General features: G+C 36.2%; 5 protein-coding genes across 5 annotated transcripts; 3 read left to right on the top strand and 2 right to left on the bottom strand.

Annotated features, from left to right (window-relative positions):
- Nucleotides 1-964: 964 nt before the first annotated feature.
- CBG07749 lies at nt 965-1,889 on the top strand (the record flags this gene model as incomplete). The annotated part of the gene is made up of 4 exons (XM_002645925.1): nt 965-1,001; nt 1,049-1,131; nt 1,180-1,329; nt 1,704-1,889. The coding sequence occupies 4 exons, from the start codon at nt 965-967 to the stop codon at nt 1,887-1,889; spliced, it is 456 nt and encodes a 151-aa protein (XP_002645971.1).
- Nucleotides 1,890-2,329: 440 nt separating this feature from the next.
- Nucleotides 2,330-3,244, top strand: CBG07750 (the record flags this gene model as incomplete). Its single annotated transcript, XM_002645926.1, has 4 exons — nt 2,330-2,452; nt 2,502-2,616; nt 2,663-2,742; nt 2,786-3,244. The coding sequence occupies 4 exons, from the start codon at nt 2,330-2,332 to the stop codon at nt 3,242-3,244; spliced, it is 777 nt and encodes a 258-aa protein (XP_002645972.1).
- A 521-nt stretch (nt 3,245-3,765) lies between these two features.
- Nucleotides 3,766-5,053, bottom strand: CBG07751 (the record flags this gene model as incomplete). Its single annotated transcript, XM_045240449.1, has 3 exons — nt 3,766-3,926; nt 3,970-4,280; nt 4,911-5,053. 3 exons carry the CDS (start codon nt 5,051-5,053, stop codon nt 3,766-3,768), a joined length of 615 nt encoding a protein of 204 aa, XP_045093444.1.
- Nucleotides 5,054-17,655: 12,602 nt separating this feature from the next.
- Nucleotides 17,656-21,996, top strand: CBG07754 (the record flags this gene model as incomplete). The annotated part of the gene is made up of 6 exons (XM_002645928.1): nt 17,656-17,814; nt 20,075-20,259; nt 20,396-20,522; nt 20,570-20,725; nt 20,775-20,927; nt 21,820-21,996. The coding sequence occupies 6 exons, from the start codon at nt 17,656-17,658 to the stop codon at nt 21,994-21,996; spliced, it is 957 nt and encodes a 318-aa protein (XP_002645974.1).
- Nucleotides 21,997-22,815: 819 nt separating this feature from the next.
- Nucleotides 22,816-25,517, bottom strand: CBG07755 (the record flags this gene model as incomplete). The annotated part of the gene is made up of 4 exons (XM_045240448.1): nt 22,816-22,902; nt 23,799-24,065; nt 25,246-25,382; nt 25,427-25,517. 4 exons carry the CDS (start codon nt 25,515-25,517, stop codon nt 22,816-22,818), a joined length of 582 nt encoding a protein of 193 aa, XP_045093443.1.
- Between the last annotated feature and the right edge of the window lie 1,898 nt (nt 25,518-27,415).

Genomic DNA, 27,415 nt, shown 5'->3' with positions numbered 1-27,415 from the left:
GTAAAGTTAACTCAAATTGAAGAAGAAGAATGTGAATTGTAATAAGAATTGTGATAAATATGGGCTGATATTTCAGCGGGTTCGGATCTATATTTTTTTCGGAATTTCGGGAAAATCTCCCTCGAGTTTGGAGCTGTATGTATTTTTCAAAATACATTCCAGACGCCCCAGAGAATGGAGATACCCTTGAAACTTAGTGTGGAAAAATATGACATTTCTGATGCCACGTTGAAAATTGAGTCATTTATAATCGATGTTGTCACCAGCTAACGGATTCGTTAGCATTAAAATGCCTTCTTTTATCTGCATACATCGCTTATCCTCTAGAAACACTTTAAAATACAAATTCATCGCAAAAAATGAGTGAATAATTAGAAAAACGGCCCGTTACAAGTATGAAAAAAAGGAAAAAAACCGATTAAAGTACAAAAAAATACAAATGAAATTTTTTCGGAAAGCACAGCAAAGATCTACATTCTATACACTGTTTTCATTCTGTGGACTGCTTCAAATTGGCAAGTCGAACGTCGGAATTCCGGATGAATCTGTAAGCTGATGACAACATATCCATGATAAGTGACTCCATTTTTAACGTGGCGTCAGAAATGTCATATTCTTCCCCACAAAGTTTCAAAGGTATTCCCATTTTCTGGGGTGTCTAGAGTTTAATTTGAAAAATACAGCTCCAGATTCAAGGGAGTGCTAGTCCATAATTATCACAATTCTTATCAGAATTCACATTTTTATTTAACTCAAGTTAATTTCTCTTTTTCACCCATTTTTTTCACGATGAGAATGGCCGTTTACATTGACTAAATAGCGCAGCAGCCATTTTTTCCGGTACGACACTCCGCTATTCCGCCACCGCGCGTTGTTTATCGAAACACACATTCTTCTCACCTCGGCCTCTTCCGTTCCATTTTCAGTCGATCTCTCCCCGTTTTTTCGTTACTTCCATTCAAAAATGGAGTTCTTTATATTATCTGCATGTGACAGTTTAGGTAAACACAGTTATTTTTCATTTTTGTCCGATTTCCCAATTTTTCAGGCATTCGCAAAGTACTCGGCGCCGATTTTCCAACTGATGAGCACATGGAATTCATCGAATCGATTATGAAACAGAAGGACTTGGTAAGTTTTTGCAATGTATGAATCGTGACAAGATGAAAGATGTTTCAGGAAACGGCGTTGAAAGCCAACTCGGAGGCAGCGGAAGCGCTGGAAAAGGGTATCGAGAATCTTGTGACGGCGAGCGAATTTTTCGTTCAGTTGAAGTCCGAAATGGAATGTGGCAGTTACAGAGGAGCAAGTATCAGAATAGATATGCAGGTATGTAATTTGAGGTTGAAACATGTGAAAAAACAGTCCGCCACCGTATCTCGATGTTTCTTCCGATGTTTTTCATGTCTGTTCAAAATTTATGAGATTCAAGCTTCGAGCAGGCAGATCTCGGTTGAACTTCATTTACGCTGCGAGTTTATCCAAAACCTAGGCTAGCTGTTCTTTAAAAATTTAGAAAAAATGGAAGAACTTTAGAGAGAAACCTGATAAAGACTCACATTTTTGAGGTAAAATGCGCTGTCTCAATATGAGCACCCAGGTTAAGAATCATCTGCTTTTTGAAATATTTTTCAACTGAAACAAAAATCCTCCTCCGCACTTCGAACGTATTATCGATTTTCTCACTTAATCCCACTTTTCAGGTTTCTACTCGTGTCATGGATGATGCTCCGGATTGCAAATTGAACATGCAACTCAGCACTACATCCTGGGAAAAGAAACTGAATATGACGATGGCTACGAGTGAGAAGTTGCTCGCTGAGCTTCAAAATGCTCACCGCATTTTGCGTGAAGAGAAAGCAAATGAGTTGGAGGAAAACAACAAATAATTATGATCCATATTCTTTTTTTATCTATTTCATGATCTTGTTTTATGGGTGATTGACGGTTATGTATAGGATATTTTGCATATTCATTTACAAGTCATCGAATTCGAAGATTTGTATTTATTCGCCTAATTTGAAGTTTGTGTTAAATATATAAATTTGAATTTTTTTTTGAGTTTTTTCCTCAAAAGTCGGTTATGATCCCGTTCAAATGTCTCTTTGAAATATCAAGGTTCCTGGTATTCGAAAATTTCTGTTGTAATATTTTGTGCTATCTTCCACATATGCTAGCAACAAGCCTTGTCCGTGTGGACTTCACGATTTGAAGCGATTTACGGGCTTGCTTGGCTGGCCGGGAAGCCCACACGGACAAGCTAATTTTTTAAAGAAATTCAGCCATTTGTTACGATCTGTATAAAAAAACCAAACATTTTTTTTCCGGAATGTTCGAGATTGATATCATCAATAGTGAGGAACAATGTTGTTTCTGTGAAAAACCGTTCCCCGAAGATATGGAAGAACACCAAAAACAATGTCCGGATCAATTACCGCTTTCACCATATGAAGTAAGTTTTTCAAAACTTTCTAGATTACTCTAATCTAAATTCATATTAGATTAAAAGAAAAATACTTCAACGACAACTCGAGAATTTGACGTATCAGCATGATATTGTTGCCAGCATGTTGCGCTACGATGTGACAGTCCCCGTGAAGAACGAACTGGGAGAAGGTAAAAAATAGGTCTCCCTTTTTTTCAAATATTATCTCTTTTTCAGATTTCTGCCATAATTGTGCGACTTTCGAGGAACATAAGAGAGATAATTGCCTTAAAATGACACGAATCGAAGCTTTTGAAGTTTGTGAAAGATGGTTCAATAAAGTCCAACGTGGAATTTCAGGCGCTTCTTCCCAAAATACGGTATGATTGGCTGAACATACACTATCAGCTTGTGAACGTGGATTTCGACGAAAGAATGGAAACGGCGGAAAAAGAAGCTGCAAGCGGAAACTTGAATAAGGAAAGGCAATTAAGTCAACAGATGTTGGAACTATTGCAGTTCAGCCCATCGTTCAGCTCAATGAGGTGCGGAAGAGAAGATGAGAAGGAAAAAATAGCGGACGTCCTGAAAAACCAGTCGGAGCCTTTCGAGATAGAGAAACGAAAAATTGAACGAAGGAAGAATTTCGAAATGAGAAAGGGTGAAATGAAGTTTGACGAATATGTTCGAAAGACGAAAATATCTCTGAGCGCGAGGGAAACAAGAAACTCGGGCGCGCGAGTCATTCGATTTCATTCAACTTTCAAGAAAGGTCAGCAGAGACCAGATACTCAAATAAAAATGATGTACAAAGTGTGAACTTTCTTAATTTTTCTGGATTTTTCAATTAACTTTTTTTTTCTAATATTGAATATCTTGAACTCATCTGTTGTCTGTATCTAAACGATAAATGATATTTTTGAAATGTTGCTGCTCTACGGAGAATTATGAACTTTGCTCGATTTTAAAAACCTAGCCACCAAATAATAATTATCACCACATTATTGGATATTTTTCTGGGACTTATTTCAGAAAATTCTGTTTAGGACCAACAAAAAAAGTTGAAAAACGTTTTTCTTATATTTTTTGATTCTTGAATCAATGAACCTTTGCAACGATCGAAACGCTGCGGTTTAAAGAAAACAAATTGGAACATTGCGATTTTTTTACGATCGAAACGCTGCGGTTTAAAGAAAACAAATTGGAACATTGCGATTTTTTTACATAATTATGATTGGCCACATTTATTCCAAGTTGAATTGTGTGAAGTAAACAATTCCAAATTCAATCGCCTTTATTTGTACAAAAACCCGTTTCCTAACTTTCCAATTCTAAACAATTCAAACTTTGTGATAAATAAAAGGTGATTTCAAATTGAAAACTCTATAATCGTTCTCATAAATATAATATAAGTAGCGCATGGCCTCTCTGGATTTTCTCAATTCTTCTCCCACTTTTCTCCTGATTTGAGACCCGCTTGTACTGTGCTTGGTGCGATTGGCTGAACAGTTAATGTAAATCAATAACTTACATCAAAGAAATACCTGAAAGCTCATCGAATATATGTGAGATAGTGTGATTGTCAACTCCATGGGTATCTAACACATCCATCAAATCACTAATCGTTTGGCTTTGTTGTTCCTCGGTTTCTCCAAAATACAAAAACTGATAATTCTTGATAGTGTCAGGATCAAAATCACAAAACCATGACATTGGAGCAAAATGTCGGTCTTCATAAGAATAACTTCTTAGAGATCCATCGACAATCATTTGAAATCGTGTATACTGCTCTTTGAGCACACAAACTAAATCTCGATCACATCCATAACATCTGGAGTCTTTGTTCTTCGCTTCACTGGAATTTCCGAGTATTGAAAAATTACTCAGTAACGGCTTACTGTATACACTTATCCACGAAACCTGACAAAAATCGTTCTACCGGATCTCGAATAATAGCTAGTTTTGTGGAGAATGTTGTATTTGTGGCGATGTGGGAGGCATGTGTGGTATTACAGGTTTCAGTGGAAAGACTACAAGAACAAATGAAGGACTGGGTATCACAAATAACCTACTGATTTTTGAACTCGGTTGTTAAAGAAGATGCTTTTTTGGAAAATTTTCGAGGAGTATTGAGGTAGCAGAAAAGATGGAGAAGAATTGTAGACAGGTTTTTCTGTATCCTACAAGCGGCTAGACTATATTTTGGAGATGTCTGGAATTCGGTTTAATTTCAAAGGTGTACAGTACCAGTCAATAAAATATATAAAAACTCATTTTTTTAGTAAATGTTTACTATTTTTAGGAGTAGTTGAAATCAACTGAGAAACACGTCTTAAAACTTACCACAAAAGTTGATCGGAATGGAATGAAGGGAGGAATAAATGGAGACGTTTTTCTACTGCTAAGAGTTGTTATACCTCTGAAAAATTAAAGTTTCCTGACTTGGATTCTCACGGAAATATTTAAAAATTAGCGAAAAACTTACTTTGTAATATTTTCCATTGAGAACCTTTCATCATCAATAGCTGCATAATGACTTGGTTCTTTTCCGCAGAAATAGGATAAATTGATTGATAGCATTAAAATAATGGCCAGTAGTAAGAGTGTATTGATCAGGGTCGTTGTCATTCTGTTTTCGAAGAATGAATCGCGCGAGAACTTTGTCAGGACACTCTAAAATATTTGGGTAGACTGTCTCCCTCTCCATTGAAAAATTTATGAATCAGCAACAATTCAATTGAAGGGATCATTTAATCCGATCCGATTTGCACTGTACTTGCGATCGATGGTTCTACTTGTTTCATCCCTCGCCCATTTTTCTATTCAAATCATTCCCATGAATGGAAAATTGGGGCTTCATCAGCAATAAGAGACAAAAAACGACCACGACCAACCATCATTTTTCCTTCACACTAATGAGGCACAATTCGAGAGAAAAACGTCATCAACAACTTCAATCAACTGGCTTCTGCCGCCGAATCCATTAGACACAAGAAGAAGAAGAACGAAAAACGGCTTGCAGAGCGAAAAAAACATACACAGAGACAAACAGAAGCTGAAAGTCTCTCAGTTGTTTTTGACCCCAGAGTCAAAGAGGTTCAAACTACGTGAAAGTCGCAAGTCAGTTTTTTGATGAACGGCGGTTCGGAACTATATAGTTATGGGAGAGTCGGGTTTTGGGTTTTGACCTCTAGGTTACTGTAGTTTGATAATTTTTAAATATTGGTTTTTATTTCCTGTTAGATTTAAGCTGTGGGCTACTTAGACATAACCGGCTTTGACAAAATTTACCGTAAAATCTGTGAAAGAGCCTCTTTGATTTTAACTTAGAGCCAATTTATCTCGGTTCCTGTCATAAATATCAAAAAGTGGTCAACTAAAAAATTGCTTGTCATAATATGAAAAATCATAATTCTTAAAAAATGCCGAGATTTAATTATGCAGTCCACTAGCTTCAACTGCCTATAGTGAACAGGATTGCTCATCTCCACCTATCAAAATAAGACCATCAAATCCTACCTTTCCGTTCATGTCTTTGGGAGCACCAACACATTCTCATTTGCCTTTTGCCCTCATTTCGTATTAATACATCACTTTTCAAGCTGCTCCTTTTTCTCACCGCCGTTTCCGCCATTTTCCTCCATGTTTCATTCGCCGCCGAACATTTTCCTTAGCCTCTTCTCTCCGGTGTATGTTAGACCCCACATCCTTCCTCTCTGGTTGTGGTGGGACCGCCGGCCGTCAATCATGGCATCGGTGCTAATCCAGAAATTGAATGAATGGATGGAATTAGGGCACGTGTGTGTATGTGTACGTGTTGTGTCAATGAGTGTGTATATATAGGAAAAGCAAGGGTAAAACCAGCACCATATAGACAAACACATATTTTTTCAATATATGTTTTCATCTCCCCTGCCGGTGTGTATGTGACGTGATGGAATTGTTTTTCTTTTCTCTCCATTTTTCAAAGAAGAAGAAGAAGACCAATTGTGCATCTTTCTTTGCTCTTGCTTTTTAATTTTTCCGTTTTAGCGTTCCATTTGCTTCGTCATCCTGCTCCTCGTCTTCTTTATCCTCGTTTTTTTTTGGGGTGGGGACTTGTCTCTAGTGTTTTCCTGGCGCCGAGAACGGTCCCCTCAATCTGTGACTCCGATCTGTTTGAGCTTTCAACGAATGCGTTCGTCGTTTAGGATATCTCATGGGATCAAGTGCCGAGATGAAGAGTAAAAAAGCTCATGCACTTCTTCGGAAGCTTTGCATTGCACCAGTTGTCTCCTTTTTTATATTTTTCCCAAGAGTAATAGGATGAACTAACTGGTGTCGTTTTTTTTCTCAAAAGGGGAGAGTAAAAAATTGCTCTATTATACAGAGTACGAGAAGGGCTACAGTAATATATCACTCTTCCCTTTTTTCTTCTGGGTTACGGTAGCTTTTCCGTTCCCCGTTTGGCTTTATTTATTTGCCAAAGATTGACTTTTCCTTTTCTTCTTCTTTTTTTTGTTGTGCCTTTCTTTTTTCTCAAACCTCTTCATTAGAGGAGCAGTCAAGGAGGGCAAAGCCGCCGTTTATTTCCGGAAGAAGACTAAACGAGAAGCGAGAAGCCACAACAAGGTGGCAGAAGAAAAACGAAGGCACACATGCACATACACATACATAAAAACGAATTCTAATTAACAAACGCTTGCTTTGATTTGAAAACGACGGAGCAAGAAAAAATGCGACGTCTTCGTCTGGGACTTTTTTTCTGAACATGTTTGGATGGGAAATCGTCCGAAAACAGTGCTTCTAAATTTTCACTATCACATTTCTCCATAAATTCTAGTTGTTTGTCGAATTTGACATTTTTTTCATGTCACCGCATTTGTTGGAACGTCAAAAACTCGCTAATTCATAGTTATCCCTACTGTCTCAATCTGACTAACTGGCTCCGAGGGGTTACTGTATCCACCCAGTTTTCTCAGGTTAATTAAATTGCGTTACTGAAAATCTGAAATTTGATATTCTAGGGCTTATGAGATGTGTCTTAAAGGATCAAATTTGAGAACTTTCAGTCAAAAAATGTTGTTAACCTGAGAATTAGTTGAATACAGTAATCCCTCATAGCCAATTTGTCAAAATAGATTTCAGATACGTATAATCATCAAAAAAGGAAACTTTGTTTTTTACGCTTATCTAATTAGCTTTAGAAGATCAAATTTGACAGCTTTTAGTGCCGCAATTTGAGAATTTTGTTGCTACTGTAATCCCTAGAGCCAATTAGTCAGAATGAGACCGTTAAGGAAATCAGAAACGAGTACTTCTTATGATGACAAGTTTTTTTCGGAAAAGGGCGGGGTGGGGCACTGTAATATTGTTGAACCAATTAGAATACATGTAAGATATAACTCTCCTGGGACAAATGTCAAAAATTAATTCGATGCTTTATTCTAGTGCTCAACACCTTTAAAACCCCATTTTTGACTATCCATTTTTGATATTTTTCTTAATTGAAATTTTTATTAATTTGAAATTTCGAATTTTTTCTTCTAAACTCGTGTTTCCTCAGCAGACTTGTGTTTCCAATGTTTTAATGAATCAGACTTTATTTCAAGTACAGTTTTGCAAGAAGGGGCAAATTTTTTGGTTTATCGGCCGCAAGATTCTGTAATTTCAAAAATGTATATGCAGAATGATTCACACTGATAGTTATTTAGGTTAAATATAAATGTACTAAAACCATAAAATTAAGAGTACGGTACCAAGCATCCAACATTTAGATTTTCTTCAAAAACAAAAAAGTGGAGAAACTGTTTTAAACCTACCGTAAACACTCACATTGAATGATTCTTGAACTGGAAGCTTAGAGCCGACATATCTCCATTTCTTTAGAAGATATCAGTAAAGAATCCACAGACAAAATGTTTACTATGTTGTCCAAAATATTTTGTCAGTTAACGTCTTTTTGATGTCTATCACAGGAACCGAAATGACCTGGATGAAAGATGAAAGTAAGGAAGGTCATTCTATTAGAGTGTTCTCAGACAAGAATGGAGGTCCTGCCGCTGTCCTGTGGCAGGAACATTTTTTTAACACAGAGTCTTAACCCGCCGGCAAGAACGCTTGGAAATTTTACACACAATAATTCCTGCCGGCGGGTTAAGGCACTGTGCTAAAATAAAAATTCCTGCCGCAGGGCAGCTGCTGGAACTTCATTCTTGTCTGAGTTCAGGGTACCCTTGTTTTGTGTTGGGTATGTTATTACGATTTTTTTTTTCGTTTTTTTCAACATAACAGTTTTTTAGAAGTGATCGTCATACTGTATTTATCACAGAATCTGCAAGGATCAATTTCGAAATATCAAGAATGTTACTTCGCGACGTCTCTTGGAAACCAACCAAAATCACTATAAACAGCGTAACTGAAGGCCACCCTATACTCGCATTTTGAGCTTAATTATTTCCGATTTTATGAGAGATTTCAAAAATATGTTAACTGATAAAATGTTGGTTATATCACGGCATATTAGTTGGCAAATTTCCGTTATTCGCTGCAGGATTTGAGATAATTGAGCTCAAAGGGAGGTATAAAGTGGCATTCTAGAAATCTTTTTACGGTGTGTTTCAAGTTTCCGAAAACAAATGCGACCTTTCATGATAGCAGAATTTTACGTTTAATAAGAAGCTCTGATAACTGAAACTATTACCCAAAATAACGAAGATGAAAAATCCCAAAACACGTCTTTTTTAGAAAAAGTATTACAATTCTGCTCCTACAAACAAAAGACTGAAAATATAGTTGATCTAAACCCAAAGGCATGTTTTCGAGACAAATTTCTGTTTTTCTCCGTTTTTTTCTACTCCTTCTTCCACTCATTTCACCAGTTGTTCGACGTGCTCAGTTCTCTTGTTCGGGGTCGGAATGACAAATTCTAATATTTTCTGTCCTAATCCGTTTTTTTCACTACACTGTGAGAGAAAACAACTTTTGTTCTGAAAACTACAAAGCAGTACGGTAAAAGCTTCTTCGAAACACCGAAAAAGGGTCCACTGATCTGGAACTCTTGGATCTCAAGAGTTCTGTCTTATTCCAAAAAAAGACTGGTCGTTTTATTTTGGAAGAAAAAAGGTACAGTAGTATTTTTCAAGTACCCCTTCTTCTTTTTTCTCCGTTTTTTTTCTTTTCTCGCAATTCCTATTCCATTCGGTCTTCTTTCAATATCCTCACCAATTTTTTTTCCATTCAGTTTTCCTATCTCCGGAATGTGAATTGAGAAAAAAGGATGAGGAAGAAAGGTTGGAAAAGTGTAGCACTACCTATAAAAAAGGAAGAGGTGTTCATAAATCTCGATCAAGCTTCCCAGCGCTTCCAATTCTCGAAACGGTGTGAAAATGAATTTGAGAGATGAAGATGGGAAATTGGGAGAAGAGTTTCCTTCAATTTTTCTTTATTCGTGGTTCTTATTTTATTACCAAAAAGTGCGATTTTTCCTTGAACTTTGTGACAAGTCCAATTTGCTTAGAAAGTAATGAGCCTTATTTATTGAGCCACTTTGTCCGGAAAACTTGAGTACTACGTATCCCGAGGTATTTGATGACAATTGAAATGTGATGTATAGAATTTCAGTGACATGAGCTGAAATAAGAAAAGTTCAGATTCGATTCCAATTGTCTTAAAAGATTTTGATTAATTCAAAATAAATGCAATTTTTTTGAGTTCTAGGAAATGAGGCGAAAATCGAGAATAAATGGTGCTGAAAAAAAGCGTTGTTGATTTCTAGGCAATGAGCTCAAAATTGAAGAATCCAAATTATTAATCAATTTTCGCAAGAATAGGGAAAGTGTTCAATTTAGACCCCGGGATGTTTGAAATAGCACTTTCAAATTTTTTTCTAAAATCCCCATTTTCAAAAGTTAGGAATCACGGAATATTCTGATTTTCAAATGTTAAAATTTTGGAATATTCCTATTTTCAAAATTTGGCGATTTCTAAATGTCCCGATTTTTAAAATTTAGGAATTTAGGAATTTCGAAAAATCCATTTTTTAAATTTCCGTAATTTCGGATTGTTCTAGTTTTCAAAATTTCGGAATTTCGAAAATCCCGACATTTGAAATTTTCAACATTTGGAATTTTTCGAAATTTCATAATATTTCAATATTCAAAGTTTCAAAATTTCGGAATACTTTGATTTTCAAAATCTCGGAAAATCTGAATATTGTGATTTTCAAAAATTAGGAGTTTTGGATTTTCTGAATCTCGGAAAATGCTTATTCTCAAAGTTCGAAATTTTGGAATATTCAGGTTTCAAAATTTTGGAATTCTGGAAAATTCCTTTTTTTTTAGTTTTTGGAATTTCGGACAATTCCGGTTTTTGAAATTTCAAATTTTTTAAATATTCCGATGAAAAATTTTGAAATTCCGAATTCTTCAGAAATATTCCAAAGAAATCGAGAGTACGGGTCACTGTAGATGAAAACAAAATGTCAAAAATCTGTCAGAAATCTTGAGTGCCATCTTCAGGGAACAGTACATAATTCTCAAGTCCTATGGAAATTTTTGAAAATGCGCGATTTGACTAATGAATTCCAAAAATAAAGGACCCAACGTTTCCTAGACATTTCCCCGACACAGTCGATTTGTCACTTCGTTCGACTCGGTCTAATACATTTGTTTCTTTTGTTTTCCATTTCGCTACTTTTTTTCTCACTCACTCACACTGTTTCAATTCCTTCGTCGTTTTTCTTACTACTCGTTTTTCCTTACGACGACGGGGCGGCGATCCGCTCCAGAGTCTTCGCCCCATTTTGCAACTGCTTTGCCCTCTCCTCTCGATTCCTAGTCCCGTCTTTTTCTTCTTCTTCTGCTCTTCTACTACTTCCACAAAACGATACTTCTTCTTTTTCTTCTTCTTCTTCTTCTTCTTCTTCTTCTTCTTCTTCTTCTTCTTCTTCTTCTTCTTCTTCTTCTTCTTCTTCTTCTTCTTCTTCTTCTTCGTCTCCTCCTACTTTTTTCTTGTCTCCTCCTCTTCTCCTTTTTTCTTCTTCATGCAATTAGTGCTCTTACATAGTGCTTCTTCCTTGCGTTTTCCAGACGGGCACACGCGAAACGAAATGTTATTGGCATCAGAGGAAACCTTAGTTTCGTTTTTGCTAGAAATCCTTTTTAGGTCTTTCAGTCTCCCTCCCAACCATAAATTATTTACAATGTGGATGCCCTGTTTTTGGAACCACTTGAGATTCTTTGATTGAACTCTCTTTCCAGACAAGCTCATCCCAAAATACCATTTTTCTACTTTTTTCTCCGACCATTTTGTCCGTTTCCTCCTTCTCCTCCTCATCGTTGGCGCCCCGGTCAAAACTTCCCGTTGGGAATTTATAAAACGTGGTGCTTTTTGTGCTTCTCGGGTTTTCTTTCCAGTTTTTTCGTTTTGTCCTCTTGCGGATGGCAGATATCTGTGTCGCCCTGGATTTGAAGAGAAACTCATCAGACCAAATAGTCTTTGCCAATTTTTTCCTGACGTAAAGCTACCGTAACCTGACGTTTTACCTGACCGGAAGAGCAACGAGAATGTATCATCAATATTGATTACTAATATCAATAATATTTGCTTTCACTTCCGCTCATATCAATATAGATGTGGTCAATAAGATAAACAGAACCGTGTTTTTTAGCTCTGACCATTTTCAGGAGTCTGGAGATCAGCTGACAAGTGTCTGATAACTTTGAAAGTTTTGAAAAGATATGAAATGACCTAGATTGAAATCTTTGGATACACAGAATTTTTCGAAAATTCCTACTTTCCCAGCTATTTGTATTCCTACAAGACACCTAATGTTTTCACGTTATCGGTACAAAAGCAGGCCAAAAAAATTATCTTTCTAAAAAATGGCAAACAGCTAAAATCTAGGAACTTTCAAAACATTCTGTGATGGCAAAATTTTCAATTTAAATTAGTTTTACACCTTTCAAAACCATCAAAGTGGTCCGACACTGGATAGCCGAGCTCCAGTCTTCTGAAAATGATCAAAATCAACTGAAAAACATTATTTTTGTATTCTTTTTGACGAGTACTGTATTTTTTAAATTTTTCTACACTGATCAAAATATCAAAGAAGGTCCCATGGACTACACGACCATCCATTTCTTATCAAGTGTACTGGTTATGTATTCTGAACTCAAGGGAGTGTGTTGCACAGATTTAGTCCAAGTACATTTATGATTTTTTGCTGTGGTCACGCAAACACCCTCTCTCTTCCCGAAACTTCCGAACTAGTGTGAATGCTCCCAAACACATTTCTACACACTCACTCACCATTTGAATACATTACGAAAAGCCAAAACTGCTTCCCTTTTTGAGAAAAAAGTCTTCCGCTGAAAAGGGGTGTCACTTCCCAAAAGGCGTCACAAAAAACTTTATTCGTCTAAAATGGACTCTTCGGGAGCTCAGAGCTCAGAGGCAGTTCTTTTTTCGGTATTCCCTGTTTTTCTCCGCTCATTTTCACATCAACCAGGTCCGTCTAGCTCAATGAGCCGAACCGCTCAAGATAATAGGTGCACTATAACGGGAGTAGTTGTTGTAGCGAGAAGAAGTGTGAGAAGGAGAAAGTAGGGAAAAAGTTTAGCTCACTCGGAGGGCTCAGCAGCCTTTTACGCGATTAAGATTGAATCAAAACACACGTCACTCCTCGTTTTCTTTTGTCCTTTTACACCCAGTTCGTCCTCTTCTTCCATTTTACCAACTATGCATTTCAATTCTAAAAGACATTTCACCAGTTGGTAGCATTTTATGACCACTTCATGAATATTGAATTACTGTACTTGAAGAAGCTCTTGAACTTTGTTTTTTGGTGGATTGAGTCATTTTGAGAGAGCAGCGGTTCAAATTACTTTTCATAATTTTGGCAGATCTTTAAAAACAAATACAAATACAGTGGGAAAGTGTGAATAATTTAATGGGATCTTGGTTTCATAGTGGTACGGTATATGCCGTTTTCAAGTCACTGGTTTTTACATTTTTAAGCTAAGCACCGTAGATCTATTTTACAGTAACCAGGAACTAAGCAAGTTTTTTAGGTCAAGGTCTTAAAAAGCCTCGTAACTTACAGTATTGCTCAATAAGATATACAAAAATTGATTCATTTTTGTTGAGTTTTGGTATTTTCAAAAGACCATTTTTGAGGGTATGAACAGAGATATCAAATAATTCGATTCATAAAACTTTTTGAGAAATTCTAATCTTCAGCGATTCGTCGATTTCTGAAATACAGCCCTTCTCGGCCTGTTTTTGAACTGAAAATGTGAGGAAACAAGTGTCTTTCAAAAATCGCCAATTAGCTAAAAAACTAGGAATTTTCAAAAAAATTCTGCGAATTCAAAATTATCAACCTAGGTCTACTTTATACCCTCCAAAGTTTTCAAAATGATCTGAAACTTGACAGCCAAATTCTAGGTTCTTGAAAATGGTCAAAATGACCAAAAATTGACTGAAAAATATTTCAACCGCATTTTACTGTAACCAAAAATACAGTGTTCGATGTTCAAGACCTTGTAGCTTAAAAACCATCTTTTTCATCCCAAACACCAAGGTTCCTCATTTTCCAAGCAAATTTCGGACCTCACCAAGAGAAAACTAGAAAAAAACGGCCCCGTAAAAAATAAATCATGCGTATAAATGTTTCTCGAATACGCATTTCCTCATCTCTATTTACTCTCGTTTCCTCATCTTTGCAGTGCACCTCATGAAACTTGTTTTTGTTGCAAACACACCATTTGGTCCGAAGAAATTTGTTTTCCAAGAATTTTGGGTTCAAAATGTATAATTTTCATGTACAGTATTCCACAGGTTTCCAGGTCTTTTCGAGAAAAATCCCGTTATAGAAGGATCGTCTTTCTTTAAACTTTGAGCAGATATATCTCAATTCCTGTCAAAGACATAAAAAAGTTGTCAACTTATAAATTGTTTACCATAATATCATAAACATTTTATTAGTTAACACATTTTTAAAACCTCACATAGGAGCCAAGATGAATCAGCTCAAACCTGACAGTGTGGGGCACTTCTATTACATGTGTTTTTACTATAAGTTTTTTGAGAGACATCAAATTCAGTTAGGTATTCCGGAATGTTAACTAAATTTTGTTGATGACTAAGAAGTCACCAAAAAAAATGAATTGTATTAAAAAGACCAAAGGGTAACTCAATTATTTTGATCCCTCTTATGTCTATGTATCAAATATTTGGAGACACAAAATGCAAATATTTTCCCTTTTCGTTTTCACCAAAAATTGTCTTCAATTCTTAATTAAAATACCCTAGTCTGACTTTTATTTGATCGAAACGTGCCCATTTCAATAATTTGGTGTCACCCCATTGTTCTACCATTCAAAAGTCTAGACCCTTATTCCGTATTTAGCATTTAGATTGTATGTCCTATGCTCCGCCCATTTCGCTGCTCCCCCTCCTCCACCACCTTCCGAAGCAGGTTCGGGATGACAGAAATATGCATTTCTATGCGCAAATGATTGAGCGTTGAGAAGCATTGCACGCCTGCCAAGAAGAGAGGGGCGGCCCAGATTGCTAGTTACATAATTTTATACTTTTGCGGATTAAATATCCATTGGCTTTCTTTTCTAGGAGCACATGCCAGGGGCAGCAGGAGGAAGCAAAGAGCCGCCATCTCATGTCTCGCCTATTTCAGTGCTCTCTTCCTTGAGATTTTGTGGTGCTTTTCTTACTTTTGCCTCTTTTCCCCCGTTTTTCCTCCCATTCCCCGGGTCCCATCAACCTTCAAGATTCCTTATTTAGTTTGTTGTTGTTTTTTTTTGTTGAAAAAAAGAAGCATGCTCTAAGAGCCAATCGGCTAGGTGCTTAGCTGCGTTCTCAGCGCCGCCACCGGAGTGCGATTATTTCCCACCAGATGCCAAAGACGATTTGTCTTCTTTTTTTAGGATCCACTTAGCTTTTTCCTGATCGGCATTATCCCAAAAAAATTGTTGGAAAAGTTAGATTACTTTGGATTTGGCAGGAAATCTGGGGATTGTGGACTTTTTAGAAATTTGTAGAAACGTTGAGGCGTACTGTAGCGTGTTATTAGGTTTTTACAAGAGATAGGTGTCATAGGGCAAAAATCATAGGGGTTTTAACTGTGAAACAATTCTTTGGAAATGTTTATCCATATTGAATCGTATTCCCTCTAGAATAGAAGCTAAATCGAACTATCAGCTTTGAGCTCAATAATCTCGATTCCTATGAGAGATATCAAAAATTTGTCAACCGATAAAATATTAATGATATTATGATAAACAATTTATCAGTTGACAAGTTTTTGGTATCTTTCACAGGAATAAATATTATTGACCTGAAAGTGGACAGTTTGGGTGTTCTATTAGAGGAAATGTGGTAATAATGAATTTGAAAATTTAACTGTCTAGAAACTCCTGAAAGTTAAATAATACAATTTGGAACGCATTTTACAAAACTTCAACTGGAATTATTTTTGGACGATTTTAGTTTTCATAAACCGGATTACTGTAGTTCAGTTTTTTGAAGGAAAATCTGTTTTTCCCATTTTTTTTAAATTTAGAAACACAACTCAAGACATTACCTTTTTCCAAAGTCCTGCTGAAACTGTATACAGTGATTTTCAGTTTTTATAATTCCTTAATAATAAAAATACCTTAAAACCTGTTATAGAAGCGCCCTCCAATTTTCAACTATGAACTTGCTCATCCTAGTACCTGTCCCAGATATCCAATAGTTGTCAACTGGCAAATGTTAGGTGATATTTCATCGGTTGAACAGATTTAAATTTATTTCACAGAAAACGAAAAATTTTGCTCAAGCTTAACAGTGACGAGTAGAATGAATTCCCTGATTTCCAACTTTGAGTCAATTTATTTCAGTTCTTGTGAAAAATATCAAAAAGTTCTTAACTGTCAAAATATTGTTGATATTTATACAAACATTTTGTCAGCCGACCACTTTCTGATATCTTTTTTCTAAATTAATCTTTACATTTTTTGCTTCGATCGAAATATTTCCTAAAAACTTTAACATGTTATCCAACAAAAAAACTGCACGAAAACGGAGGAGCGGCGGTCAAACCCATTAGTATCAACTTACGAATATATCGGAATTGCATTCCAGTCACAAAGATACACACTTCCTCTCTCTATCTCTTCCCTGTTTTTCCCCCGTTTTCTGGGGGCTCCTTTGCCGGGCGGTCCGTCCGTTTTTCCATCTATGTCCATCCCTCCCCATACTCGTCTTCTTTCCCATGTCGCAATCCGTTTTTCTTCTTTCCGAAAACGAAAACGATGTGTCCTTTGTTGGTGGGAGACTAGCCTGGGGTGCTGCTGGGGGTGGGAGGAGGACCGATGGGAAGAGTGAGCCATTTGTAGGGGGGGCAGAACGCAAATTGGCTCCTCTCTGATTGTGGCGCTCGGTCCGAAAGACTACTACCACCTGAGGCCAGAGACTTGGTGTTGGTTTGGCAGTCTTCTTATCTCTTCCTTTGACCAACTATGGTTCTCTTCACATTTCTAGGGTGTTAAGTGAGCAGAGCACAAATCCTTGGTGTTCAATCTTGAAATCAGAAAGCCAGCAATAAAATAACTCCAGAAGTACTGTAGATTTGTAGTCGTTTTTATTACTCTCCCTCCATTTCGCTCTTTTATATCTCTTCTTTGATTTTCAAGAATTTATAATCAATTTTTCAGAACAGGACGAAGAAGAGGTGTAGCTTCTTGTTGATTGTCCTACCCCGCGAATTTTGGGATATTGGGAGCTGCAATTCTTGATTTGATTTGGCTGAAAAGGATAACCAAAAAACAAACGAGACTGGCACACCTTCGTTTTTCTCATTGGGGAACCTGAATGGCCTCATTAGGCACAAGGTGAGTTGGATTCCGAATTTTTTGATTGACAACTTCATCAAGACGTCTAGTCTAGCCAATTTTAGTAGCTTAGTTCCTTTTTTGAAGTCAAAAGAACAAAAGAAGAAGTCAGTTTTTTTGTGCTTTTTTGAACTTTTTCACAAATATGACCATGGTGAAAGGGGATCACCATAGCGACATTTCTACGCAACCCTCCCATACAAAGGGCCTCAAGACACCTTGTGCTTTCAGAAATTTGTGTTTTTGCTCGTTTTCCCACAGCCAGTCTTCCAGAAGTTCTCCAGAGCCTTCCATAAGTTCGAAAAACCAGAAAATCCCAATTTTTTCTAGGTGGCACTGTGGACGACGAGCCCAAGTATGTGGCCGCCAGTCGACGTTCGCAGTCTAACCGCCGAATCTTTGGGACGCGCGTCGCTCATTCTAGCTGTCGATTTGCTCCTTCTGGTCACATCGATTCTGAACATCTTTATCATCGCGTTCACCCCAGATCTATCTGACGTCATCGGATGTTATTTGGTGAGTGGCGGGGCAAGGAATTTTTTTAAAAAAAGCAAATAAAAGTGGAAGAAGAGAGGGATAAAAAAGTTGCCTTTTTCTGAGCCTTTTTTCTATTTCCATATCCCCAATGGGTTTTGGGGGGTCGGTTTCAGAAAAAGGAGATTTTGGTGTGGGTGATGTCAATAATGGCTTGATTCAATCATAGAGTTCAGAAGAGCATGTATTTTTAGGACATGAATTTTATTTTACATGAATATATTATCAACTTTTTAAAGAATTTTGACTTCAGAACTGATTCAGCTGACGGAAATGTTTTGGAAATTTCTTCAGAGTTCAGTGAAAATAATAGAAGAAGCATAATCCGAAATAATTGAATTTGTGAACTACGTGTTAATAAATGTCATATGGAGAAGATAGACGTACAGTACCCGGTCAATAAAATATTCAAAAACGTGTTTTTCAGATGATTCTTGGCTTTTTCACGAGACTAGATGACTGTCATGTTTCCAACCACTTTGAAAAATTCAGAGGTTTTGAAACAAACCTAGATGAAAAACTTTGCATTCACAGAATTTTTTTTAATTTCCTACCTTTTTAGCTAATCAGCAATTTTTGAAAGACACCCATTTTTCACGTTTTCAGTACAAAAAAGGGTCCGACGGGGTCCTTCAGAAATGGACAAATAACTGCAAAAACTGAAAATTTCGAAAAATTCTGTGAGTGCAAAGTTTTCAATCTAGGTTTGTTTCACATCCGCTGAAATTCTCGAAGTGATCCAAAACGTGTCAGACTCTGAAAAATACGAGACTACTGAAAAATACGTTTTTTAAATATCATATTGACCAGCTACTGTATTTACAACATTTTTGAATCTCAGAATTTTTGAACAAGTTTATCTGACGTGCGTTCTTTAGATTATTTTCATTTCCCTTCTAATTTCCCTCTATTCAAAGACTCTCATAGAACTTTTCCGGGTTTTTATGGCTCATCTCAGTTTCACACTCTCTTTTTCTTCCCTCTCTATCTGGGATTCATGCGTCTTTTCCTTATACTATTTCATCATGTGTGGCCTCTTAATTTATGTGCAAAATGGTGCACTAACTCCTCCCTTATACATTGCTTCCTCTCCGTTTTCTCTGAATATGGTGTGCACAACACTCAGAGAGAGGATACGCATAATTAAGAGGAGAACGGAATTGAGTTGAAAATTGGTGAAATTGAACTGGAACCCTATAATTTTGGAATGCAAAGGTTCTGGAAGATAATTAGCATTTTTATCTAAATTCTGATCTTCTTCGCATGAGATTCTCACGAACCATAGATAAAAAGGAAACCCAGTTTTTAAAGAAAATGATTTCCCAAAGCTTTCGCAAAGCCCCAAAACTTGGTTGATTGTCACTTCTTGGTCGGGATATGAATGCTAATGTAATAGAGGTTGTGCAGTAGTATGCTAGCCTGATGTAATGCGAGGAAAACTGGGTTAAATTTGATTAGGTCAACTTTCTGTTTCTGCTGGAAACCCTTCGTAGGAAGAAAGATAACTTGGGGTTTCGGGGGAGAGGAGGTGTGAAATTTTAGCATAATTTGGTTTAAGTTTGTCGGTCTAAATTAAAAAAAAATTAAATTTTCATCGTGATTTTTTTTTAAATTTCTGTATTTTCTTCAAAGCCAGCCCCAGAAATGTTCGGAATTTTCCGGAATTTTTTGAAACTTTGGAATATTCCAATTTTGAAAGTCTCGGAATTTCAAACTCGATTTTTTCCACCACAAAAACGCGTAAAAATTAAATAATTACGCTTGAGACAGCTCTAATTCCAAAAAAAAAGTTCGAACAAGTTCAGATCGGAATTTGTTTTTTTTAAGGCTTTGGAAAAATTCTGGTCGAAATGTCATCCCGAAATAATCTTTCGAACGTATTTCAACCAGTTTTATTTCAAAAATGGTCGGAATTTTGGGAATTACGATCCTATATTAACGGAATTACTATCCACGTTCACTTTGACTTCAATTATCTCGGTTGCTATAAAAGAAATCAAAGGTTTGGTCACTAATCAAATGTTGATGATTTTATGGTTAACAATTTTTCAGTTGAAAGAATTTGAATGACTTCTGAAGGAACCGAGATAATTGAGCTCAAAAGATGTATATGGCGACATCACATATAGGGCAAACACAGTAATCAAAATTGTTGTTTGACAATTCATTCGTCTCCCAGTTTAACTTGACACTATTTAAATACTAAAAATTGCACCAATTTTTATCACTACATAAATTTCAGATATCCCTCTCCGTGGCGGACCTGCTGACGGCTCTCTTTGTCATCCCACTCAGCATCTATTCCACTCTCGAAGGAACATGGAGAATCGGCGGCGACAATTCGATGATTTGCAAAAGTGCAGCATACCTCCAAATTGCACTTCTCTGCTCGACCATTTACACATTTGCATGGATATGTATCGATAGGTAAGGAAGAGGTTTCTACCAATTGCGTATTTCCCGTCCAAAGGAGACGGGAAGAGGAAGAAGAAAATGTTCTTCTTCAAGATTTGCACTTTTGGATTTATAGGTACTATAGGGGATTCAAAAGGAAATTTTCCAGATATTCGGCAATGATGAAACCATCACGATATAGTGAGCAATCATTAACAAGGTGCAAATGTTGGATTATATTCAGTTGGCTTACATCAATGCTTCTTTGCTGCCCAATTATCGTGGCAAGAATGCAGGTGATCCATTTTCATTTTTCTTAAATTTCGGCAACAAAACATTTTAGGTTGTCTTCTACCCTGATGCACAACTCTGTGTTCTGGATTGGTCAGCAACATCGGCGTATAGTGTTACTCTCCTTTTACTAGTCTTCGTGCCTACATTAGTAACAGTGTTCAATACAGGTTGGAAAATTTGGTCAGCGATTAGGAATCCGGGAGTGGTGAGCAAATGAAACATCAAGATAGAATCCCAAAATAAATTTTTTTCAGCTTGATGACAGTCAGAGAAATGTGGTAGAAACTGATCCGAATTTTGTGCTGACTGGATTTTTATTTGTCACATTCTTCTTATCATGGCTGCCTTTAATCACTTTGAAGTTGTTGGAATTAATTTGGGGACCGTTCGACATGGATCTGTCTATGGTAAGAAGATTGTTAACTTCCGGGCTAGTGATGTCAGATATACAAAAACGTATTTTTGTTGATTTTCGGCACATTTCAGCAATCTGGTGCTCGGCTGTCTGGTTTCCAATCATTGTAAACATTTAGAAGTGTTTAAAACAAACCCATTGTAAAACCTGTATTAAAATAGTCCCTTAATAGGAAAGCCCCTGTGAAAGAAGTGCGCACTAAAAAATGTGTTGTTCAAAGTTAAAAAGTCGTTCGATTTCTGTAAAAAATATTTTGGAAAATCCGAAATTACAAAGAAATTCGTTGAAACATTATTTTTACTCAAAAAATTGCCCGATTTCGTAGAAATTCATAAATTTTCATTAATTTAATGAGAATTCAACGCATTTGCTCATAAAAAATTTTGGGTAGAATGGTCGTAAAAATATGAAGGCCCCTGTAATAGAACAGCCCTCCGGAAGCTCCTTGGAACAGTATAAGGGCGGGCCCTACTAATACCGGTTGACGTTGAATTGACAATTTCGCCGTCACCTAACTTTTCAAAAATTCCTAGTTTTTCAGGTATTTGCCAATTTTTGAAAGACACCTGCTGTTTCATGTTTTCATCACAAAAAAAGGGCCGGAAAATGATGTCTTTCAGAAATTGGCAAATAGCTTGAAAACTAGGAAAATGGGCAAAATGATCGAGAATCCATTGTGAAATACGTTTAGTATTAATTATTGACAGGTATTGTATATTGCAATGATCTTGATGTTTTCTGTACTTTTTTTCCACAAACAACACTCAAGCACAGAATTATCCAAAATTTTCCTGTATATCTCTGCCTGATACTGTATTACGTGATACTAACCTTTTTTGCCATCTGTCTTTGAAATCCTTCCCCCGATAATTGAATATTTTCAGGTAACATTCTTCTTCGTATGGCTAGCTGTGTCAGGACCATGTTGCAAGTTCCTCATCTACATGTTCACAAATCATCAGTTCAGAAGTTCCTTCCTAACCTACATTTCATGCACAATGTGTTGCGCGAGGCGGAGTCGCTACGAATATCATGACATAGGCAACAATTCCTTCCTCTGACCATTTCCGACCCGCTCACTTCTTTCTTTGTCTCCAATCTTCCCAAGTCTGGTATTATTTATATGTAATTCAAACGAAATTTCTATCAACAAAATTTTACTCATTCTCTGCCCAAAGCCAAAAAGTCAAAATTCATCATGGATACTCGGGTTTCTCGGTCATACAACTATTATAGGTTTTGATGTATTCCAAAAAAGAATTGTCATTTCAGATAGAATTTCTATAAACAACAATATTTGGCGTTCCATCAAAATATTTTTCACAAACCCAGTATTGTACATATTTTGTGATCCCTACGTGATTCCTTCTTTCTAGCTCTCTCCCAATGTTTCACGAATGCTTTTGCTCATTTTATTTGGAATTTTACGTTTTTCATAAAATATATATTTCCGATTTTTTTTCCAAAATTTGAGGTAACACTACAATACTGTCTTCGGTTTGAAAATACATTTTTCTTGATACAAAAAATGCTGGTTCGTTCTCTGAGATTAAAATAAGCAGCCGTTAGTAAAAGGGAGCAATACTGTAGAGGTTTTAATCTTTCAATGTTTTATTCAGATGAAAAATGATGTGCAATAAGACCTATACAAAAATGACTAGTTTTTTTTTGACATTTTCGATTAAATTTTTTGGATCATTAGTTGAAGCTGAATGCGCGATAAAAAAAAGAGGAAAATCGGATTTTGGGATATTGAATGTCCAAGAAAATTTCAAAAAATGTATACGAAAGAGTGCCCGCAATAATAAATAACAAAACGGAATAAATTAAAGTGAAAAGTCGTCAAGATTGTCAATTTCGAAGTTATCAAAGTGTTTACATCACTTTTGAGCAGTCACCGGGCTTTGTGTAGATGTCACACGTTTGAAAAATGAGGGAAGAGAGAATTTTGAGCAGTTGTTGCAGTTCTGAAAATTTTGAAAGGTTCAGAAATGTGAAGTTTTACTTTTTTTTCATCTCAAGATTTTCAAACAAGTAGTATGGACCACAATAAGCAGTCAGGACCATTGAAATGTCGGAAAAAATACATTTTCCCTGGAAAATGGTCAATTTCCAAAGTCTTAAACATTCGTAACCTACTAAAATTTCCATATCAGAAATCTAATTTTGACAATGTTTACTGTAAGTTTTATTTAGAATTTTGTAATTTTCCCAATAACTTTGCTAGCTGCACGTTTTGTTTCAAAATTACAACCCTAGCAAAACACTGTCAAATTCAGATCCCTGAAAAAATACCTATTACTTGTCCGTTTGGTCTGAAAAAATTTCGAATCATTTATTAAACATATAGCTTCATTTTTGTAATTTACAATCTTTTCCTTAGTCACTTGTCAAAAAACAGGTCGCGTAAAACAACGGTACTCCTTTTTACCAATTTCAGTAGTCAAATTAAAATTGTTGGGTGTTTTCTGTTTGATATAAGATACCTCTTTAGCAAGAGATTATACAAAAAAGTTGTTAACTACAAAAACAAAGTTCTAACTTTGATTCATAATCTTTACATTTTTCAGAATGAACTGACAAGTAATGAGTACTTTTCCAGTCACCTAAAATTGACCATTTTAACAGAAAATTTCATTTGAGAATGTATTTCAGCTCATTATTATCTATTCAAAGTAATCGCGCGGACGAACGAGTAAAAAAACGTGTAGAGAGTCTCCAAACCTGTAGAGGCGCTGTAGAGACGCAGACATTTTCACTCGTTCACTCGCGCGATTATTTTGAATAGACAATACTGTAAATACTGTTTTTCTGAAAAACAGTAAAAATCAAAATTTTCCTCTCCCTCTTATCAAGTGCAAACGAGCGTATCTAAACCGGCGAGAAGCGGGGAAAAAGTCATCGAATTTAGAATCCACTCGGTTTGTTTGCTCAACGTGATTTGATTGGATATTGACTTTTTGACAGTTTTTGCGGATACACGACTCATATTTTGTATGATTTCTTTCACCTGATTGTAAGAGCACATGAAATACAAAAGCGCCGTTGAGAGAAAAACCAGTAAGAGAAGTGATATAATGGTGGACATCAGAACGCACATTTTAATAGTTGAGAACATTTCCCCGGCTGCCTGAAAATTTTTAGATTACTGTAGTTTATAATTGTTTTTTTCTTTTGTTCTGTTTTCTTGTTGACAAATCAAACAAAAAACACAAACACAACAAGTGTACACACAACGCTAAAAAATTAGCTCTTTTCTTAAGGTGGACAGAATTAGGCCCAAATTTCGCATCGCTAAGACATTGTTTGCCAATGTTTATGTTTTTGTTGGAATTCCCCCATCTAAATATGGATATTCCCCCCATCTAAATATGGATGTCCGGGTTAAGAGGTTATGCATATTATTTTTTCAAAGTATCATATTCTTCAAAGTGCAGAGCAAATGCATGAAAACAATGAAAAATACGGGATGCATTTCGGATAATTCAGTGATTGAGTGTTGTTTGTGGAAGAGAGAGTACAAAAAACACCGAGATCATTGAAATATTTCGTATATGATTTTTGGGAGAAATTTTATTTTTTACCTGATAACGAGACGTTCAACGTCGTATTGGCCCATGATAACTCATGGACTCATTACAGCTTTTTTACATCTTCTAAAAACATTTTTAAATAGAATATGATATCATATGTGAGTGTTTTTTCTTGATTTCGGACCACTTTGATCATTTTTGAGAGTCTGGAGCTCGGCTATAAAATTTCCAATGACTTTTAAAATTTCAGAAGATGTAAAACAGATCTAGACTGAAAATTGTGCTTTTACTTAATTTTCCGATAACTTCTAATTTTCTAGATATGTGCCGATTTCTGAAAAACGACTAGAAGGAGTATCTTCCATAAATCGGCAAATAACTGAAAAACTAGGATTTTTCAAAAATTCTGTGAATGCAAAATTTACAATCTACCTCTGTTATAAACCCTCTAAAGTTCTGAAAATGATCGGAAACTTGAAAACCGAGCTCCAGAATCCTGAAAATGGTCAAAATGGTCGGAAATCTAGAAATACGTTTTTATAACTTATTGACCGCTACTGAATGATTTTCAGGAAGAAATCTTGTTTTATCGTAGCCTTCTATTTTATCTTAAAGCGAAGCATTCTATTTTCTTAAAACATCGTACTATTGGTCGCACGGATTCACGGAGAATTTCAGTTTTTTCAAATTTCCTAAACGCGTTTTCGAAAATTTTGCGCGGTTTTTCATTTTGAGCATAAAAAGAGCGAAATCATAAAAATCATAAAACTCACTTACCCTTGCTGCAAATTGAATATCCTCCATACCGCATGCCTTAAAACAAGTATTCCCAAAAATATTTCCAGCGATTGATGGTCCTCCTCCTCCTCCAGCAGCACTACTTGATCCACTCCCTGGACCATCTCCGGAAGCTTCTTAAATCAAAGTTTTTTATAACACACTTACATCAAAAACGTACCCGCACCAGCGCCCATAATATTCGAGATACCGCTTATTGTTCGCGAGACGTCCGAGAAAAGTTGCGGTAGGTTGACTTCACGCTCTCCCATTCCGTCACCCGATATGAACTATGGACTGTTTGAATCGGAAAACGGACAACGAATTGTGAACTGCAAAAAAAGAAGGAATTCAAAAATGATTTTGACCAATATCGCAAAAAAGAAACATGCATCGTGATGATCCGGGTGTTCTACGGGAAAAATGAAAACACTAGTGAGAGAAAAGAAATGAGAGGGAGGGCGAGAAGGTAGTAAATATACGGGGATTGTCCTAGATATAATTTTCACGAGTGGTCTTTTCACCTGGAGAGAAAACGGGGAACTGTGAGATGAATTAATAAGAAAACAAATCGTAAATTTGTATGTAGTAGGTCAAGAACAAAAATAGCTTCCGTGTTCCAAATCTCTGCTAATTTTCCTAAGTGAACTGTGTTCTAAAAGTCGCGTAGGATAAGTGAAAGAGAGAGAGAGAGAAAGAGCAAGCGGTACAATTTATTTATTTATTTATTTATTCCAACGAAGGGGAGAAAACCACTAACACGTGAATCACCCGCAATTGTTTCAAAATCTTCAAAATCGGACGTTCTCGATATTTCTCAAGTGCTTTTGACCAAAAGTGGTCTCAAAAACTATAGAGAGGAGACACTTCAATGGCGTAATGCATAAAAAATTACTAATACATGTTCTAAAAGAGCAAACGGAAGGCGAAAGACGTAGGTATTGTTGTGGACAGCGGCTCGCCAACTTCCGGTCAACCTCTCCTGGTTAGGAAAAACGTTTACTTGGGGGACAACACAGGAAACACCGAAATATGTTGCATAGTAGTCAATCTGGGTGGGATAACAATCGTTTGTCTCATCTGCCACTCTGAATATGAATAATCTCATCGAGAATAAATTTGAAATTGAATAGTACCAACCGGATGTGAAGCTAGTGCAAATTGCGAATATGCAAGATGCGCATTCTTCAATTCTAGACCCATTCATAAACACAAAAGAACAGCTCTGATTTCACACTGTCTGCTCAAACACAGACAAGGAATTTAGAGTTGGAAAAAAACTAGGAGAATCAAGTTCTTCCGAGATTGTGAAATTGGATAGGTGAAAGGGAACAAAAAATGCTAAGGTGGAAAGGAGAAAATGGATTTTTTGGAAAAACAATTTTGGAAAATTTTCACTTTTCTGGAGAGGTCAAGTAAGAATAGGTAGCCTTGAAAGTGGCAGGTAAAAGAAACACAGAAAAAAATAGAATGGAAGAACAGGTTTTCACTTTTTTGCAGGACAACACTTTGTAAGTGGCTTCAAAGTAATGGAGTCTTTCTCAAAATGAACATACCATAATTTTTCAAAAGAGATGAACACGTATTTTTTTTTACTTTCATAAGCAGACGATCTCAGTTTTAGTTCTAAAACAATTCTCGAATAATCAAAATCACAGGTCTGAAATGAATTAATTAAATTATTTTTCAAAATAAAGTCAATCAAATTACATTACATCGAGAAGAAAATTCTAATTTTGATAAACACACCCTCAAACCTCACAAACAAAATACTGTAAAACAGTCTGACGGCAACCATACTTTCACGTTGAGCTCGATCACTGAGCAATTGAATAATATCTCCTCATTTTCAACTTTGAGCTAAATTATCTCGATTCCTGTAAAAAATGTTAAATATTTCTCAACTGATAAATGGTTAATGATAATATCACTAATCTTTTGTTAGCTGACCGATTTTCTATATTTCTAACAGGAACCGAGATAATTGAGCTTAAAGTTGACGGTTTGGGTGAGTTTCTATTAAAGGAAACACGGTACTTGCACTTGGAGCTCAATTATCTCAACTTCTGAAAATGATATCAAAACTCCGTCAACTGATAAAATGTTTATGATATTATTACAAACGTTTTAGCAGTCGACCACTTTTTGATATTTTTTACGGAAATCGAGA

The sequence above is a fragment of the Caenorhabditis briggsae genome (genome assembly GCF_000004555.2).
Source record: "Caenorhabditis briggsae complete genome, chrX, whole genome shotgun sequence".
In the NCBI taxonomy this organism is placed as follows: Eukaryota; Metazoa; Nematoda; class Chromadorea; order Rhabditida; family Rhabditidae; genus Caenorhabditis; species Caenorhabditis briggsae.
Note: the sequence above shows the minus strand (reverse complement) of the source record. Positions and strands in the feature narration are given on the sequence as shown.